At 39.4% G+C, this 18468-nt stretch overlaps 1 protein-coding gene across 1 annotated transcript in view; it reads left to right on the plus strand.

Moving 5' to 3' along the window:
• Window positions 1–18468, plus strand: part of PCSK1 (proprotein convertase subtilisin/kexin type 1) — a 39100-nt gene that overhangs the window by 13298 nt on the left and 7334 nt on the right. Inside the window, exons 7-13 of the mRNA XM_054033083.1 lie at window positions 2794–2966; window positions 5370–5582; window positions 8152–8252; window positions 10338–10571; window positions 12187–12344; window positions 15774–15907; window positions 17970–18131. Of these exons, the coding sequence (XP_053889058.1) occupies window positions 2794–2966; window positions 5370–5582; window positions 8152–8252; window positions 10338–10571; window positions 12187–12344; window positions 15774–15907; window positions 17970–18131 (1175 nt within the window). The remainder of the gene's footprint in view (window positions 1–2793; window positions 2967–5369; window positions 5583–8151; window positions 8253–10337; window positions 10572–12186; window positions 12345–15773; window positions 15908–17969; window positions 18132–18468) is intronic.

Genomic DNA, 18468 nt, shown 5'->3' on the forward strand with positions numbered 1-18468 from the left:
ATGGTGGACTGGTATTTCATTTTGAACAAAAATAAATAGAACCTGCAGAGTGAAAGAAAGAAAATCCAATTTCCTATCCACTCTTATTTAGAGTGTTTTGTTCCTTGTTATATAGAAAGGTGGTGTCAGTCAAGGTATTCATATTGCTGTGGTTTCCATTTAAATTGCTTGTTTCTCCATTTCAATTACATGTTAATTTTGAAAACAGGTAAAGGCTTGTTTATCTGTTAGTCAGTAGAATGGTAAAGGCTTGTTTATTGGTTAGTCAATAGAATGGTGTCTGAAAGTCTAGTTCATTACAGATCTGTGAAATAGACATGATCAAAATATCAGTTGCTAGTGGTTATTTAGCACAAAAGAAAATAGAGTTGTAAATTTATAGTTTTTCAATTTCACAATTTTTTCCTTGACTCAAATGGGACAGCTGAACTGGGATTGACAACTGTGATTACTGTTCTCACCATTTGAGTCCTGTTTTCTCAGAGGGGTTTAGAGCTGTCACAGATGTCATTTTCCTGTCCGCCTTTGCCATTCTGCTTTATGCTTTCACACACTGTTTAAATAAAAGATCTCATTCAGAAGATGAAGACACCAAGGATCAAATATTTAAAGCAGGGTGAAGGGATGAAACTGCAAAAATGTTGAACACTCACTGTACCCACATTTCCAAGCACTTGCATATACAAAGAAGGTTACTTCACACCTGTTTGCATGCTTTATTATATGATTTGCAAATGGAGATACAGGTTTTTACTGGTACACATCTCCAGGAAGGAATGCTCTTGTTTATTTTGCAAATATTTAACATCATAACTCTGGATGTTCTCATTATCTATATAAATGTCCAATCCTGTTTTGAATCCTATTAAATTCTTGCTCTCATTGAAATCATGTGGCAATGTGTTCCACAGGCTTATTGTGCATTATTTGAAAAATATTTCCTTGTATCAGTTTTAAAGGTTACATTTCAATTTCATTTAGTGTTTACATGCACTTCCCTCCTTTATTTTCTGTAGAAAAAAGAAATGTTTATCCCATACACCATATAGTAAATGGAATTTATTTATTTACACATACGTCACCATAGCACTGTTTCTTCTGATGCTGCATGGAAATCAAATGATTAAGAAGTTATATTTTATGAAGGACTGGGCTGAGAGTTCCAACACAGTGAATGTGATGCTAAAAATAGCCGTCTGTCAGGCAGCTACATGTATCTGTCTGAAATTCCTTTTGCTTTTGAATTCATGAGGCTGATGATGGGAAACAAGCATGTAGAAGAAAAGGGAAAGACAAATGTATGGACAACTATGACTCTGCTTACTGATGAAAACTAATTTAATGAAAAACCATTACAATAATCATATCCCTGAGTTTATTTAGAAAACAAACAGAATTTTCACAGAGAATTGAACTGAAACAGCAGTTTTGCTTGAATTGTTTTTCGCTAGTGTGCTGATGATATAATTGTTTGTTCTTGTATTATATTACAGATCTGTACAGCTGCCTTTACCTCTATTGGTGCTCTCACAGTGTCTATACTAGCTCCTGTGTTCTAAGTATTTCATTGCATATTACAATCTCAGGCCCTAATCCTGCAGTCAGTTCCCTTTTTTTTCGCTTCTTAATAATGCAAAAGAAGGAATCAAAGCCTGAGGTTTGGTGGTTTTTCTCCCCCTCCCATTAGAAATTCAGATCTTGTCTGTCCTTCTTTGGAAAATGTATGAGAATTTCTACACTAGAAGAATTATAATCAATAGTTCAGCAACTGCCAGCAATGATATAGCTTCTCTGGTACTAAATTGCTAGCATAGACAGAGCCCAAGCATTTTTATTATTGTGCCATGAAAACCTGTTCCGAATCCTCATTACATTAGCGGTTGTACTGTTGCTACCATTGCTGCACCACTGCTGGAATTTTGCGAAAGTTCCCCACCATTTCTAACATAACGAACAGTGTTAGCAATGTTGGGAGCTCTAGTGCAGATGAACCACTGGCTGTCATTGGAATTTAGGGCATCCTGGAGATTAGCCCTGCTCTGAGCAAGATTAGATGACATGGTTCTAATAAAAATGTTAATGGCTGGCTATCACTGGGGCTTCCCACATTGCTCACAATGGTAAAAATTAACTAGTATTAGCAATGCTGGGAAATTTCTGCAATATTCCTTTGTGTATTAAGGATTGGATAGCTAGCATAAAAGACAAGCTTGGTAATTGAGAGGGGAAGGGATTTTTTAGTCAGAGTGTTTAAAACTCTTCATTTTAAACAAAACTTTTAAACTCAAAGTTTTTAAAGACAAAAGACTTTTAAAAACTCTGTTTTTGATAACACCTATTTAACTTCCAGGAGAAAAGAAATCTTTGTTAAAAGACGAGAGTGAGACAGATAGACCTTAAAATAAGAGCATACAATACACCTTCTGTGAGACATTCAGGAGGTTCTCAAGAAAAAAACAACAACACTGTAGACCAGATTTGCCCTTTTTTATATTTCAAGGGTAAAAAACAAACTGGAGGAGGGGGAACTCTCACAGTCCTTTTCTGTACACTATAAAAAGAAAAAAATGGGAGAGAAATAGTGGGGCACAGTCCAATTTTTATAAGGTCACTTTTAATATTTGTAAAATGCCCTGAATTCCTCAAAGGAAGGATGATACATACGTGAAATGTTTTACATTGATATTATAATCTTGGACCAGGACCCCATTGTGTTAGGTGCTGTACGAGCAGTTAATGATAATGTAAAGGAAACATTAAATAGATTAATTCTTCCTGTTTTTTTATTTTAAGGTATAAGAATGCTGGATGGAATAGTCACTGATGCCATTGAAGCCAGTTCAATTGGTTTCAATCCAGAACATGTGGATATTTACAGTGCAAGCTGGGGCCCTAATGATGATGGTAAAACTGTAGAGGGACCTGGCAGGCTAGCACAGAAGGCTTTTGAATATGGGATCAAACAGGTAAGCTAACAAGTAGTTAAGTTGAAATACAGCCCAGCTTGCAGGTAAAGACCGTAGTTTAAAATGGTTCTTAGGGGTGAGAAAATGGTCCGTTCTTTGTCTATTTCTTGCTAAAGCATTCTGCTCATTCAAACAGATTTGAGAAACTGAATCATTCTTTAGAAGGATGTTAATATAAAGGTTCAGCAAAATTTCCCAGCTGGGACCTGACTTATGAAAGCATTCTTACAGTGTTCTGCTTTCAAGAGGTTATTCTCTGCAGACTAGCTTTCCTTCTTCATCCTTCCTTTTGCTGCTTTTGTGCCTCCCTTCCCCCACCTCCTTTCTGTCTGCATGTTTTGCTCTGAATAGTAATTGGATTTCTGCACAGAGACTCCTATAAAAATTTAATACAAAGTGTTCGTTTCACGAATATTTCATTTTGTAAAATGGTGATGTGTTTTAGCACTGTGTGGATGGGTTGTGTTATTCTGTTACTTGCACTATGTTAATTGCTTTATGCATAACCTAATCCAATTAAAATGAAGATGGTAGGAATGCATGCTGGAGAATACTGAAAGCAGCAGCTTTTAAATTCTCTTATGTTATTCCTATAGATCTGGTTAGGAGACAAGTTGTGTGTTGAATGAGAGTGCTGGGTACACACACAGAAACAGACACATGAACACTGTCCCCACCTGTTAGCCAGGAGGAGATATCGAGACATCTAAAGATGGTCTAGTGATAGTGTTGACAGGGAGATGCAGCAGAGAGATAAATGGAGACGAGAAAGAGCCTGAAGCAGAGCTCGTGGAGTTGTAGAAGAGGTGTCTGGAGAAAAGGGAAAGGTCAAGGACAGCAGAAAGAGGGACAGAAGGGGGAGCCTGACAACTGAGGGAAATTCTAACCAGTGATAAAGGTGTTGGTAAGGGAGAGATAGAGATGGGGAGGGAGAGGAATGGAGTCTGAAAAGGGAGAGAGGAAAACTGAGTCTCGGGGTGGGAAGGGAAGATGGACTGAAAGGGCATTGGAAAGAGTAAGGAACTAATGCCCCTGAAATCATAGGCCTGGACGTGGGAAATCAGGAAATTTGCTTGGTGAAGAGGACAGCATTTTTTCAGTTTATTTTGTACCAAACTAACCCATTAGGGACCCATCCTGCAAGGTACTGAGTGCCCTCAACTCCCATTGAAGTCAGAGATGACAGTGTTCAGCTAGCTTCAGGACTGGCCCCCTAGATCCGGATCCAGCAAAGCACTTAAGCACATGTTTAACCGTAAGTACATGAGTAGCCCCATGAGTATTCCTGCTGAAGTCAATTGAGTGTCTCATGTGTTTAAGTGTGTTGCTGGATTGGGGCCATAGTTACTAAAATAAGTTATTTCATTTATTGTGATTTCCAATGGAGCCGCCCTGACAACTCTAATAGGAAGAGTGTAGCTTGTTTTTCTATTTTTATTTTTTATTTTGAGATTGCTGCAATTGCCACTTGGCCCCTGAACCAGCTACGTCAACATTGATTAGAGGGGATTAATTGATGATCTGCTTTTCTAGTTGATCTCTATAATGAATGTACATAAATTAATACTGAATTAAAAATGTAAGCTTCTGCTCTGCACATTAGCAGATACTTTCCACTTAAAGTCTACAAGAGTTTAAGATGTAATGGCAAATACTTGTTTGAACTAGGAAAAGTGTGGCATTTTTCATGCTGCTCCAGCTCTCCACATCCCTAGCTGTCAGCATCTTTATAGCTGCAACTAATTTATTATACATTAGAAACTGGAATAGGAAGTGGGGGCAGTTGTGCTCTGAGATTGATGACTGGAAGCCCACAGATTTAGGAGTGATGAGTAGACTCTCCAATAAAATGAGCTTATGGGTTTGCAGTTTTTCATCAAGTAAATGCCAAACTGTAAAGGGCATAATTAAAAAGAGAGTTGGATGGAAATGTCATCTCACACATCAGACATACTGCTTACCAATATTACTGTGATCACAACAAATGCAAATGAAATTAACTCATAATGAAGTTCCATGTATTGAAAAAAATATTTCTGCTTTTTGTAAACACACTCAGTACCAAAAGTGTTCATAGGAAAAAACACATTATTGATCACAGTCTCCTGATTTGCAACCAAAACGTATTTCCAGTGGACGTGGTAGATGCCCGATTAATTGTGACATTTAAAACTAGACTGGACCAATCACAAGATGATGTACTATAGAGAGCAATCCCTCACTGACAGGGAGATAGACTGGAACATATAATAGGTCTTTTCTACCTCTAACTTTTTATGATTTATATGAATAATTATTCTTTATCGTCTGCAGATCATTTAATTATGTGGATTTTTGGTGTGAATGTACTAAAGAGACTGTAGACTTTCTTCCTTATGATAATCATTCCTTTCTTTTCCCTAGGGCCGAAATGGAAAAGGTTCCATTTTTGTATGGGCTTCTGGGAATGGTGGTCGTCAGGGTGATAACTGTGACTGTGATGGTTACACAGATAGTATCTACACTATATCCATAAGCAGTGCTTCTCAACAAGGTCTTTCTCCCTGGTATGCAGAGAAGTGTTCCTCGACACTGGCCACAGCATACAGCAGTGGGGATTATACTGACCAGAGAATTGTAGGTTGTTTTTACCAGATTTAATAAACATGCTTGAGGAACACATGTAGAATTGTTTTATATATGAAAACAACAAAACAGAAACAGCTTTTAGAGGCCTGATTTTTAAGTGCTTCATTTACTTTATATGCCTAATACTGTCATGCTGGAACCTGGTTGCAACCCTTTAACATCTCTTAATTTTAAAGCAATAATTACATAGTACCATCATTTCATTACAGTTGATCTCTGAAAAGATATGCTATTTAAACGTGATAGAGGTTTGATATGATATCCTGCAAAAGGGAAGATATTCAGAACCACATCTCATCTATCCTTGTGTTGGGAGAGTCTAAAAAAGTGGGTGGGTTCTGACCCAAAGCTGGTGAAGCATAAAAATACAAAACTATGGAAGGTTCATACCATCAGAAAACAGAAGGAAAATTCCCAAGTGTAAATTCATGCTGACTTTAGCTGGAAGAATGTATGCTCTTCAGAATTCAAACATGTGACATCAGGGGTGATTACATGTTAAGAATATAGACAGATCCAAACACTAGATCTGAAGGCCTGAAAATTGGGGAAGTTCAGGTTCAGATCTGCTTATCATAATTCAAGTCCATTTCTAGTTGGAACCTTGACCTTTTAACACAAACATAAATGTGCTTCAGAATATTACATTCCTTGCAAGTAAGAGGATCATTGTATTTTCAGGTATGTGTCCTTTGAGACCAGAACAGGAATTTAAATCTAGCCTTAGATTCAACAATTTCCCCCCCCCCATCTTCCTCTCATGATATGAAATCTCCAGGTGTTAAGAAATCTCTAAGAATGTCCACTGCCTGTGATTAACAGTCAGTTGGCCTAAGTGCCTATCATCAGCATTAGAATGGTTGAAATTTTTTGAGTTGAAAAATGTTCTACCCCAAAATATAGCTTAGTCAAAATCTAAATTTCCAGTGGGAAAATGTCAAGTCTGATGGGAAATTTTGGTTTTCCTGGGAGCAATTTCAAAATGAAAATTTTTACTTCTAATCGACACTTCAAAATGAAAGGAAAATGTTCAATTTGATCCAACTTAAAATGTCATTTCATGGCACAGTTGAGTCAGCAGGGGTGCCTCAGCTGTATCCCCCTCATTATCCAAGATAGGAGGCAGCTGGCAGGGCATTCTCTGTGAGGACTCCAGGACTCTGAAACTTTCTCCCCGCCTCGTCCTTTGTCTGAAATAGCCTGAATTTAATGACCTTCAAGGGACATTGAAAAAGACATCTGTTGGTGAGGGTTTTCTAAAAGGCCTGAGGGTTTGTTTCCTAGCACAATAAAAGGGTTGGAAAGGAGTTTTATAGGTGTCTGGCTGGTTAAGTTGAAATTATTGTAATGCTGTTGATATTTAATGATGAGTTAGAGTACCTAGGGCATTGGGTCTCTTTTTTTAATTATTGAAATGTAAGTAAATGAACTCAGGTTTTTGTTTTAAAGTCAGGATGTCAATTTGGAACAAAAATGATAGTTTTGAAGCAGTTTGAAACTTTGTTCAGTAAAAGAAAAAAGATTTTGTTCAAAATTTCTTGTGGGGAGTAAAAATTCGGTTTTCCAACCAACTCTAATTTTCCAAACTCTGAGATTGTTTGTGCTAGATGTTCAACCCTTTTGGTGTGGCTCTGAGCACTCTCCACTCCCACTGGCTACAGTAGGAGCAGAACTGCTCAGCACCTTGCAAATGACGCTCAGCAGGAGGCAGAATTGGGCTCTATGTTGCCTTCATTTTTTTTTTATTGTGGTAACACAGAATCTTCAGTCAAGGCTCAGGATCCCATTGTGTTAGGTGCTATCTATCTAATATGCAGCACCTATATATATATATATATGAAAATGTGTGGATATATAGTCCCTGCCGTAAAGAGATTACGTGTGATAAAGTTGAATTTAAGTAACTACAACAGCTCTGATCTGGTTGATGATAATCTTACAGTGTACTGCATAGGTGGAGGTTAAAATAAATTTTCATTTCAGTAGGTCAAAAGAATGCCCTTCCAAAGTGGCTTCTCTGTAGCTGAGATGTAAAGCTCTCAGCATATCCACTTTCATATATTGCAGGCACATGGGCAGAGGAATTAGGTACTTCATTTTCAAATAAAATGCATGTTTCATTTACAAATTATAGTGCTTCTGCTGAAGAGAAAGCAGAACGCTACTACTAAGGCTGTGAGTAATTTTTAAGCAAGCAGTAATTTTAAATGTTCCAGACCAAACACAATGATGGGGTTTTATGATTCACAGATGAGTCTGAATCACTTATTTTTATATCTCTCAGATCCCAGAATAAGGCAAGATATTAAATGTGGGAGTACTTTGTTCCAATACAAGGCATTTTGATACAAAAATTATAGTTGAAATAGATCTAGTAGGAGGAGGAGTAGATTGAATCATCAGATTTAAGCGTCCATTATTTTGTTCACTGGGGGGAAGTTTCTCTATGGTGAATTAAGGTGCACTGAATAAAGGATGCATAACTATGTATCCAAACATATAAACAATAATGCTTATTCAGCTTTTTCATGTTAATTTTAGTCATGTTTTCTTTCAGACAAGTGCTGATCTTCACAACGAATGTACCGAGACTCACACTGGGACCTCTGCATCTGCTCCATTGGCAGCAGGGATTTTTGCTCTAGCTCTTGAAGCAAAGTAAGACTTTCTAAACTCTACTTCTGTAGTCCTCTCATACTGTGACTGTACAAAATTGGCACCATCTCACTCAACTGATCCGCTTCCTGTCAGAGTTAGGCCTACTAACTTTAATGATAAAAATAAGTTAGTAGTCCTTTTAACCCCTGCTAGCCAGGCAGATCAACATAGATGAGATAGGGTGAGTCTGGGGATTCTGTTTCATTCTGGGCATCAGCAACAGTCTGTTTACTTAGGGCTTATCTACACTGCCCTGCAGTTTGGACTGTGGAGGTCTGAATAGCCTTGCGCACTAAAGTGCGGTGTGATAACTCCCCCATGTGGAAGCTGCAGGCACAAACTAAAAAGTTCCTAGTTCGCATTGCCATCACCTTCTTCAAAGAGAAGTAGATTAATGAGAACTAAGAATCTTTTAGTTCATGACCATGGCATCACAGAGGGGGAGTGTAACACGGTGCACTTACCACTCTGGCACCTCCTGCTGGCTGTCTTGGGAATTATCTCTATGTGTTAGTGTGCCCTCTTCGGGTAGTGCCTTGCCGCCATCGCTCCTGCTCTAGGGAGCATGTCTCTTGAAGGACCACAACATCCTCTTCAGTGACACTGCCCTCCAGCCATGCCACACACTATGCTCCCCCCTTCTGGGGGACCTGCAGTCCACTGTTCAGCCACTTCCCCTAGTGGCTACTGCCGTGAATTGTCTGGTCATTTCTTCATGGCCCCAGCATCCTCTTTGCCCTTGTCTCAGGTCCTCTGCCTGCAAATCCCAGCAGCCATCCAGGAGCTGTCTGTCACTCTCCTGGTTCCTGCTAGCAGTACTGCTCTGTCCAGGGTGCTGGCAGTTCTCTCAGCTCTCCAGAGACACGGTCCTTCTTCCCTGGACTCCCAGCAGAGAACTGCCCTCCTCTGTCCTGCAGCTCCCTTTTTATATGGGCCTGCTCGGCCCTGATTGGCTGCCTCTGGCGCAGCCTCCTTAGGGCTGCCTTTAACCCCTTTTCTGCCAGTGTGGGGCAGCCGCCCCATCACAGGGAGTTACAATGCAGCACTTTGGTACACACTGCCATTCACACCCCCTTAGTCTGAACTTCAAGGCAGTGTAGACATAGTTTAAGTTCCAGTCAGTTACCTGTGAACAAAACCTGTGAAGGCAATGGGATTGCATATGTGTCAGTGAGCACCTAATCTGAAGACAATAGGGTTGCCCAGGTTTAAATGAGGTGCTAATTCAGTCTGCAGAACCCTTAGTGCTAGTGATGAAGCATGAAATGGAAAGTATTCAAGACTGATTCTCTAGGCAGGTCTACACAACAAATTTACAGTGGTGTGTCTGCACCGATGCAGCTGCAGCGCTTCCGGTGAAGACACTCTAAACCGATGGGAGAGAGCTCTCCCATTGTCTTAATAAGTCCACCTCCACAAGAGGCGGTATTTATGTTGGCTGGAAAAGCTCTCCCGCTAACATAGCACTGTCTACACCAGTGCTTAGGGTGGTATAACTATGTTGTACAGGGGGTGTGAATTATTCACACCCTTGAGTGATGTAGTTATACCGAAGTAATTTCGTAGTATAGATCGGGGCTCAGAGAACAATGCTGAATTTGCAGGTCTGGTAGTTAGAAAAAAATGTCTTCGAAAAATCATGGAACCTCACAACAGCATTTTCACAAAATCATTTTTCAGAGAAGAAATGCACTGTGAAGGAGGAAGGGATGGTCCAATGTTTAGGGCACTTGGAAGTCCTGGGTTCACCAGAGGCTTATCTTAGGCAGGTCATGTAGGGCCAGATTTTTGAAAGTACTCAGGTACCTAAATATGTTTTAAAATCTGTCCCTTAGTCTCTCTTTGCCTCAGTTCCCCATCAGTATAATGGCCATAATAGTACTTCCATATCTTGGAGTTTTGTTGGGGTAAATACATTGTGTGTGAGGCTCTCAGATACTACAGTAATGGGGCAGGGGTGCATATAAGCACCTAACAGAAAAAGATTTTGCTTTTTCAACATCTTTGTGTGTGTAGAGTAAAATTATACTATTAGAGAAAGCTGACTGACAGTTTTGTAGGAATTAACCAGACTTTTTTAAACAGCCCTAATCTAACCTGGAGGGATATGCAGCATTTGGTAGTCTGGACTTCAGAATATGATCCACTGGCCAACAATCCTGGATGGAAGAAGAATGGAGCAGGGTTGATGGTGAATAGCAGATTTGGATTTGGATTACTTAATGCCAAGGCACTGGTGGATTTAGCTGATCCTAAAACCTGGAAAGGAGTACCTGAAAAGAAAGAGTGTATAGTCAAGGACAACAGCTTTGAACCTAGGTAAGAATTTGCATTGAAATTAATACCTCATATCAATTTCTCTCTCTCTAATCTAAGGCAAGAAGGTAGTATCTTGCACAAATTTGTCCAATAGGTATAAATGAGATTGAGATATTTAATTTCAGTTTCTTTGGTTTTGCCTTGCTCTATTTCTCACAAATCCAGGGGATGGGTGAGTAATGCCCCATCTCTTTGTTTCATGTAGTTCACTGTAAGACTGCTGCAAAATACTAAGATCCGTGATTCAATACAGAATGAAGATTCTGTCTGCATGTGTAACCGTCATCTGGATGGATGACACTGCAGGACTATTAGCACTGTTATGCTAAATCCAACCAGTTAAGATGAAGAAATACAAGAAATAGCCCTGATATAGTTTACTTTGTTTTTTCTAAATTGTTCCTAAAATATTTTTTTCTGTAACATATGTTACATATATCCCATACATGACAGTGTGATATAAATATTGTATCAGCAGCACTCGTGGGATGATCTGCATAACTCACACATCCTGCCATTCCTATGTACACAACCATCCCAAATGTATTCTTATAAAACTTCATATATTATACCTGCAAATATTTCCTATATATTGCACATAGACTCAGTATTAATACTGGCAAGCCACAATGACTCTCTCAATAATTAACTTGTTTAATCAATAAGGACCTTTAGACTCTCTTCTTTTTGGTTTTCACATGTTAATTTTTGGCTTTGCTGTCTGGAATAAAGATAGTTATAACAAATCTTTAAATGACATCATCTAAGTGCACCAAGTAGAAATATATTACAACTATGTGGTGTTTCACTTCTTGGTGACCTGTTTATTTATGTTATTTTTATTATAGTGCTTTTTTTTAACTCTCTTGCCTTTTTTTTCCAATCTGATCTGTTTTCCTTGGTGTTTTGAATTTAATACAGAGAGCTGACGTACATGAAACTTATTAGTTAGGTATCATTACTGCAATCCTTTTATGTTACATTACAAAAACAAAGCTCGCTAGCTCCTACATTTTTAATGCATTGTGTAGTGAGGGATTCAAGCACCAGATTCTCATTAAAGTTAATGAGAATTGTACAGAGAAAACCATGCACAATTCTTTGAAAATGTTGGGAAGGTGTAGGCTCTATTCTATGATTGAGCTAGATCATAGAATATTCTATGATTGAATGATTCAGAGGGCTACAGCCGCTGCAGCTTTTTCCAGCCATTTTAACTATATAATAATATTCCTGCTGGAGATTTTACTGAGGCAAACAACATGTACATCTGATACACTCGTGTGATGCTGTAATTTTAAAGAGTGTGTCTTTTAGGAGTCTCTTGGAGAGCAATGTAGACATTAAGCCTTGAAAGAACATATTGATTATCCAGCTTGCTTGCTTCCGTAGCGTGTGGAAGAAATCAGGCCCAGTCAGTTTAAACAGTTTAGCTGATTTCTGTATTTTGTGTGCACCCAGAGCTCCCGGAGGTCCCACTGGCAGTTTGGGATGAGCAAGGAGTGCAGTACATCTTCCCACAGTCTGATCGTTCATGATACAGGTGTCAAATGCATCCATTGGACTTTGTGTAATAAGCTAGTAGGTAACCAAATAATCCCTGTATTTTTGCTAGGTTATTAAGAGCAAATGGAGAAGTAACTATTGAAATTCCCACAAAAGCTTGTGAAGGGCAAGAAAATTCTGTTACATCTCTGGAGCATGTGCAGTTTGAAGCAACAATTGAATATTCCCGCAGAGGTGATCTTCACGTCACCCTCACTTCCCCATCAGGTACAGGAGGCAAACAAATGTGTTCAAAGAAATGATTAGTTTCTGCTGTTGCAGTGTAAGACATTGATCTTATTAATCTTTATATAAAAATCACTTAGGCCAGGTCTACACTAACCCCCTAATTCGAACTAAGGTAAGCAACTTCAGCTACGTGAATAACGTAGCTGAAGTTCGAAGTACCTTAGTTCGAACTTACCTCGGTCCACACGCGACAGGCAGGCTCCCCCGTCGACTCCGCAGTACTCCTCTCGTCTAGCTGGAGTACCGCAGTCGACGGCGAGCACTTCCGGGTTCAACTTATCACGTCCAGACAAGACGCGATAAGTCGAACCCAGAAGTTCGATCGCTCGCCGCCGAACTACCGGGTAAGTGTAGACCTACCCTTAATCTCCCTGTGTTAGAAATGGCTGAATACATTCTAGGAAAAGTAATTACTTCCAAGAATACATTCTAGGAAAAGTAATTACTTCCAAAAAGGTGCATGCTTGGTGTGGTGCTCAGTGATCTCTCAGTGCTTCAGATGCTTGCAAAATCTCTGCTTTATTCTATGTTCAGTTCCAACTGGCTGTGCACAACAGCAGGAGCTTCAAAGTACCTTGCCCAGACTCTGTCTGGGAAGCTCAGCCCTTAAAGGCCCAGATCCTCAATGCCACTCTTGGATGAAGCATGTGGTGAAGGCAGGGATTTGGCTGCCTATGCCTCACTATCTACCTCCGTGTCTTTTAAGTTATTCTTGAAAGCAAAGACCTCAAAATGAAAACTGAAAATGATACTAAAATAGGTTTGCCACCCATCCAGGTTTTCTGAGGATTGTTCCTTTTGTTAGGTAGCTGTCCTGAGAATTCTGTAAGGATGCTCAGTAGACACTGCCAGCTCTTCACTTTTACAGGCTCAGAATCACTCCAGATGTCCCCTTTTTTGTACCTCAGAGATAGCAACCATAAATGAAAATGATATTGCAAGGTTGGAAACAGTGATTGGTTAGTTTTGAGGCATCATTTTCTGATATCCCATATTCCAGAGACAAGACTTCTGGGTATAGTGTTCCAGTGCTGAGGGTGTGTAGCCCATATTGGGGGTTTCCGTAGGACACCAGCTTGTAGTTTATGCTTTGTAGGGGCCAGACAATGACTCAGTGAGTCAACGGAGCTCTGGGATGGGGGTGAGCAACTGAATCACCTGAATGGGGGCATTATGTTTGTATCAGGCACCTAGATATTACAGTGATGGTTGCATTAAAATATAAAACAAGTAATCTTAACTTCGCCCTGTATTGTCACAGGGTTGAGGAGTAGCAATTTAATATGGTCTTTGAGATCAATGTTATCTAATATGGGACCACAAACACTAAATTGCATTAATCCTAAACATGTACTTATGGCACTGTGTCACTAGAAGGCAGAGTTAGGGTTCTTTGGGTTGTGCATTTGCACTCTTAACTCGTTTGGATTTCTTTCAAGTATAACCTTAACTCTGAATTTCCTGGGTTTTGGGGATAATTGCAACATCCCTGAAATGTATTTTACTCTAAATTACTGAGCCATCCTCTCAGCATTGACTCCATCTTAGTTTAGATTTTGTCTGGGAATAGATAAATAGAAACTAGGGAAATACAACCTAGATGGAGCTACTATAAGGTGGATGCATAACAGGTTGGAAATACATTCCCAGAGAATAGTTATCTTCATAGTCAACCTGGAAGGGCATATCAAGGGGGGTCCCGCGGGGATCTGTTCTGGGTCTGGTTTCGTTCTGTTCTTCATCAATGATTTAGAAAAATTGCATAGAGAATACACTTATAAAGTTTTTAGAAGATACCAAACTGGGAGGGGTTGCAAGTACTTTGGAGGACAGGATTAAAATCCAAAATTATCTGGATAAACTGGAGAAATGGTCTAAAGTAAATAGGATGAAATTCAGTAAGGACAAATGGAAAATACTCCACTTAGGAAGGAACAATCAGTTGCACACTGCCTAGGATGGAGTACTGCAGAAAGAGATCTGAGGGTCATACTGGATAAAAAGCTAAATATGAGTCAACAGTGTAACACTGTTGCAAAAAAGCGAACATCATTCTGGGATGTATTAGCAGGAGTGTTGCAAGCAAGACACAAGTAGTAGCTTTTACTCAGGCCAGTACTATGGTGAAAATGCCTTTCCCCTGTTAGAGCTCATCACCATGGTGTTACAATGTAACCCGGGCCTGGCCTATACATAAAATGTAGGTCCACATAGCTACTTTGCTCAAGGGTATGAAAAAAACACCCCTTGCATGGCATAGCTACAGTCTACACCAACCTAATCCCTGATGCAGATTCAGCTAGGTTGATGGAAGATGCTTCTGTTCAACCTACCAACCATCGATCAGGGAAGTAGTGTTCCTACAGCAATAGAGAACCCCCTTTCATCACTGTAGGCTGTGCCTGCACTATGGGTTACGCCAGCATAGCTACAGCACCATAGATGTGTCACTAACATCCCCGTACTGTAGACTTGGCCTGAGTATGAGGCTGGTCTACACTTAAAAGTTAGGTCAACAGATCTACAGCGCTCAGGGATGTGAAAAATGCATTCCGCCAACCTAACTCCTGGGCTAGACATGGCTAGGACAACAGAAGAATTCATCTGTCATCCTAGCTACCGCCATTTGGAAAGGTGGATTAACTACATTGATGAAAACTCCCTTCTGTCATTGTAGGAGGTGCCTACACTTCAGCACTACAGCAGTATGGCTGTGGTACCACAGCTGTGCTGCTGTAGTGCCCATAGTGTAGACATGGCCTAAGATACACCCCACACTCGTTGAAAACACATGATAAATTTTGCTGTCATTTACCCCCATGCAAACTTTGTGAGCAGAATTTGACCCGCAGAGGTTAAAGTGGGGAAAGGTTCCCCAGTTCTGTTTTTTATTACTGAATGACTTCATAAGGTAGGAAAGCATGACATTCACTTCCTAATTCCTGCAAGCTGTTCCCTTGTGGGTGTATGTTACTGTCTGTTAGGGTGTGAGATCCTTGCTGGTGTGATTCTGATACTCCATTAAATCTCCTAGATTAACTGCAACCCTCCGTAGTAAATCCTGCTTTGAAATCGATTTAACAGCTAATATCCAGAAGTAACATTGTCCCATCCCATAATTAAACCAAAAGCAAGTGTAACTGCTCCAGGTGATAGTAGAGTGCAATTGGTGGTTTGATAGTATGAAAAATAAGAGAGCCTTGGATCAACAGTCAAATGGTCTATTCAGTCTTAAAGCAAGCATGGGTATTGTTTAACAAGGTAGGCAGTTCTTGATGATAGGCAAAAATCTCTAAAAGGTGATGAATGAAGAGCAGACACAAGGGGAGGATTTACAGGAGCTGTAGTTCAACAAAATCAATGGATGCTCGCTAACTCCAATAATGTTTGTTTGTTGCACTAATACAGGCACCAACACTGTCTTACTGGCTGAAAGAGAGAGAGATAAGTCTCCCAATGGCTTTAAAAACTGGGACTTCATGTCTGTTCATACATGGGGAGAGAATCCAAAAGGCACTTGGACTTTGAGAATTACTGATGTGGTAAGTATGTGTGTGTGCTAATTAGCCAAGTAGATGAGTTGGGGACATAGACCAGTGGATCACTAACATCATGCAGGATGGAGAACAGGTGGAGTTTGTTCAGTGAAAAACTAATTTATTTAAAAACAAAACAAAACATGCACCTGGATAAAAGTGGAAAAGGACAGGCTAAAGAGATAGAAATTCAAAAGATAGGGCCAAATTCAACTGTGTAAAACCAGGGTAACTTCATGGAAGTGCAACTATCAGCAGAATTTAGCTTTTAATAATTTATCATGCTGTACATACTCCTCATATGGCTGAAGAATAACCATTTAATGCAAATTTTGTGTGGTTTTGAAATGGAATATGTAATGGATTACTTGCAAATTAATTTCCTGGGGAGTAAAGCACAAGAAGAGGTCTAGTCTCTTCTTGGTATATGCACATAATTTTCATTGACTCAAAAGCTTGTGAGTCTATTAATTCCTGGTGACCTCAGAGAGCAATTCTGATGTATATCTTCCTCTATATTCTCTCTCAAAGTAATGAATGGTCCACAAGGATTATAGCCAAGAAATCTAGAGATACATAATAAATGTTTACTAAACCATATGGGAATATGGATTACATTACAACAGTGAGAGGTTTGGGGAGAAAGCTGCTTGGTAGATGACTGAGAAATCATTCTCTTCAAAGGGAGAGCAATCCATACAAGCTCACTCACCTCTCAAGAATTTCACTGAAGTAGTTTGGTAATAAGCTTGTCACTAAGGGCAGATCCTATCAGGTGCTGAGTGCCTCCTATGAGACATATGAGAGTATCCAACTCCCTTGGTCTCTAAAGAAATCAGTGGGAGTTGAAGGTGCTCAGCACCTTTCAGGATCTATCCTTTAGACCTTAGTCCTGGAAAAGGAACACTGATTCTGTTTTTCTCTGTAGGACATCTTTAATTGGAGGATCACCATTTAGAGAAATAAATTGTGGAATGAAAGGAACTTGTAAGCAGCAGAGTAATGCCAAGCGCATAGCAGGTGGAGAAGGCAGCAGCAACACACATTATTCTCCACAGGGAGCTCTGGAGTAGTGTTAATACTACCTGTAGGATTTGTAGGCTTGTCAGATAATCCTGTGGTTAGAAGTGCCCTAATCATTGTAACACGGCATAATATTTCTTGGAATGTATATAAGAAGAGCATTTTGTATTTAGTTAGAGGATAGTCATATTCCATCTTCAAATATGAGATATCTGAACTCTCATACAAACCCCACCTTCTCCCTGAAAAACAATGCACCATTTCTTCAGCTTCTGGCACTTTTTGTTATTCCAGAAACAGTTTCTCACACTTGTTACTGACCCCACTTGTAATTTATAGCTACCCAATGAGATCCTCACTTAGATTTACTGCTAATTTTAAATAGTGTTCATAGCCTTTAAATCTCAAGGCTAGTAATGTAGGGTTTTATTAGAATAGGTGGCTCTTCAGCAGCTGTCTTAGTTCAGGTAGACAATTGAGCAAGAACTCTGAAGATGATATTGTTGAAAACATATTCCAGAAAATTCCATACTTGACTTTTCCTTTATCAGATTTTAAAATGACTGTATTACTCAGTCATGGTCCCAAACCCTATTGCTTGCAGTAGTGAGCAGTGTTACTACTGTACAACATTATTAAAAATCTATTCCTCACAGTGCAGAAATCGCTGTCCAGTGGCTCAGACAACAAATACTAACAATATGAAATATCTGGTTTAGTAATTTTTGACATTCTGTACTATATTTCCACCTGTAATGACTGAACTAATGATAATGATACTTATTAAAAACATATGTGTATTTTTGGCATATTTGGGATAGTTTAGAATCACTGGACTCATTCTCACCTTCTGCTATGCATCATACATTATATATCATATCAGCGGTATATTTCAGTGGTTGTAAATCAGCATCTACATTTACATTTAAAAAGTACTATAAATCAGTCGTGTGACTCCTGTCTTTGTTGACATCAGCTGTCCTCTCTCTTCTTCTCTCTCATCCCCTGAGTCTATGCTAATACAATACTCATGCTTGTCCTTTAGTCTAGGAGAATGCAGAATGAAGGAAGAATTGTGAACTGGAAATTGATTTTGCATGGCACTTCTACCCAACCTGAACACATAAAGCAGCCTCGTGTATACACATCCTACAATGCTGTGCAAAATGACAGAAGAGGAGTGGAGAAGATGGCAGACTTTGTAGAGGTATCAGTCACTTTGTGGTGTTTCCTAAATATTTTACTTTTAATTCTTAAAACAATTTAGAAAAAATGGTGGTTTTGCTTTTATGAATGTGCCTCTCTCTCTATTCATTTCACCCAGCCCTTGTTCATTTGTGAGCTGTGTGAGTATTGTGATGTGATCTGTACCAACAATGGACTATTTCATTTATCTTGTGGTTTGATACATGACCCAAGGGACCTAGTGATCATTTTATGTTATCAGTTCTCAAAACGAACTATCCACTCAGTCTGTAAAGAAGCTGAATAATGTGGGGGGATCCCTCCCACAATCAAGCTGCATTTTAGGGTCTAATCACTTA

The sequence above is a fragment of the Malaclemys terrapin genome, chromosome 6 (genome assembly GCF_027887155.1).
Source record: "Malaclemys terrapin pileata isolate rMalTer1 chromosome 6, rMalTer1.hap1, whole genome shotgun sequence".
NCBI classification, from domain to species: Eukaryota; Metazoa; Chordata; order Testudines; family Emydidae; genus Malaclemys; species Malaclemys terrapin.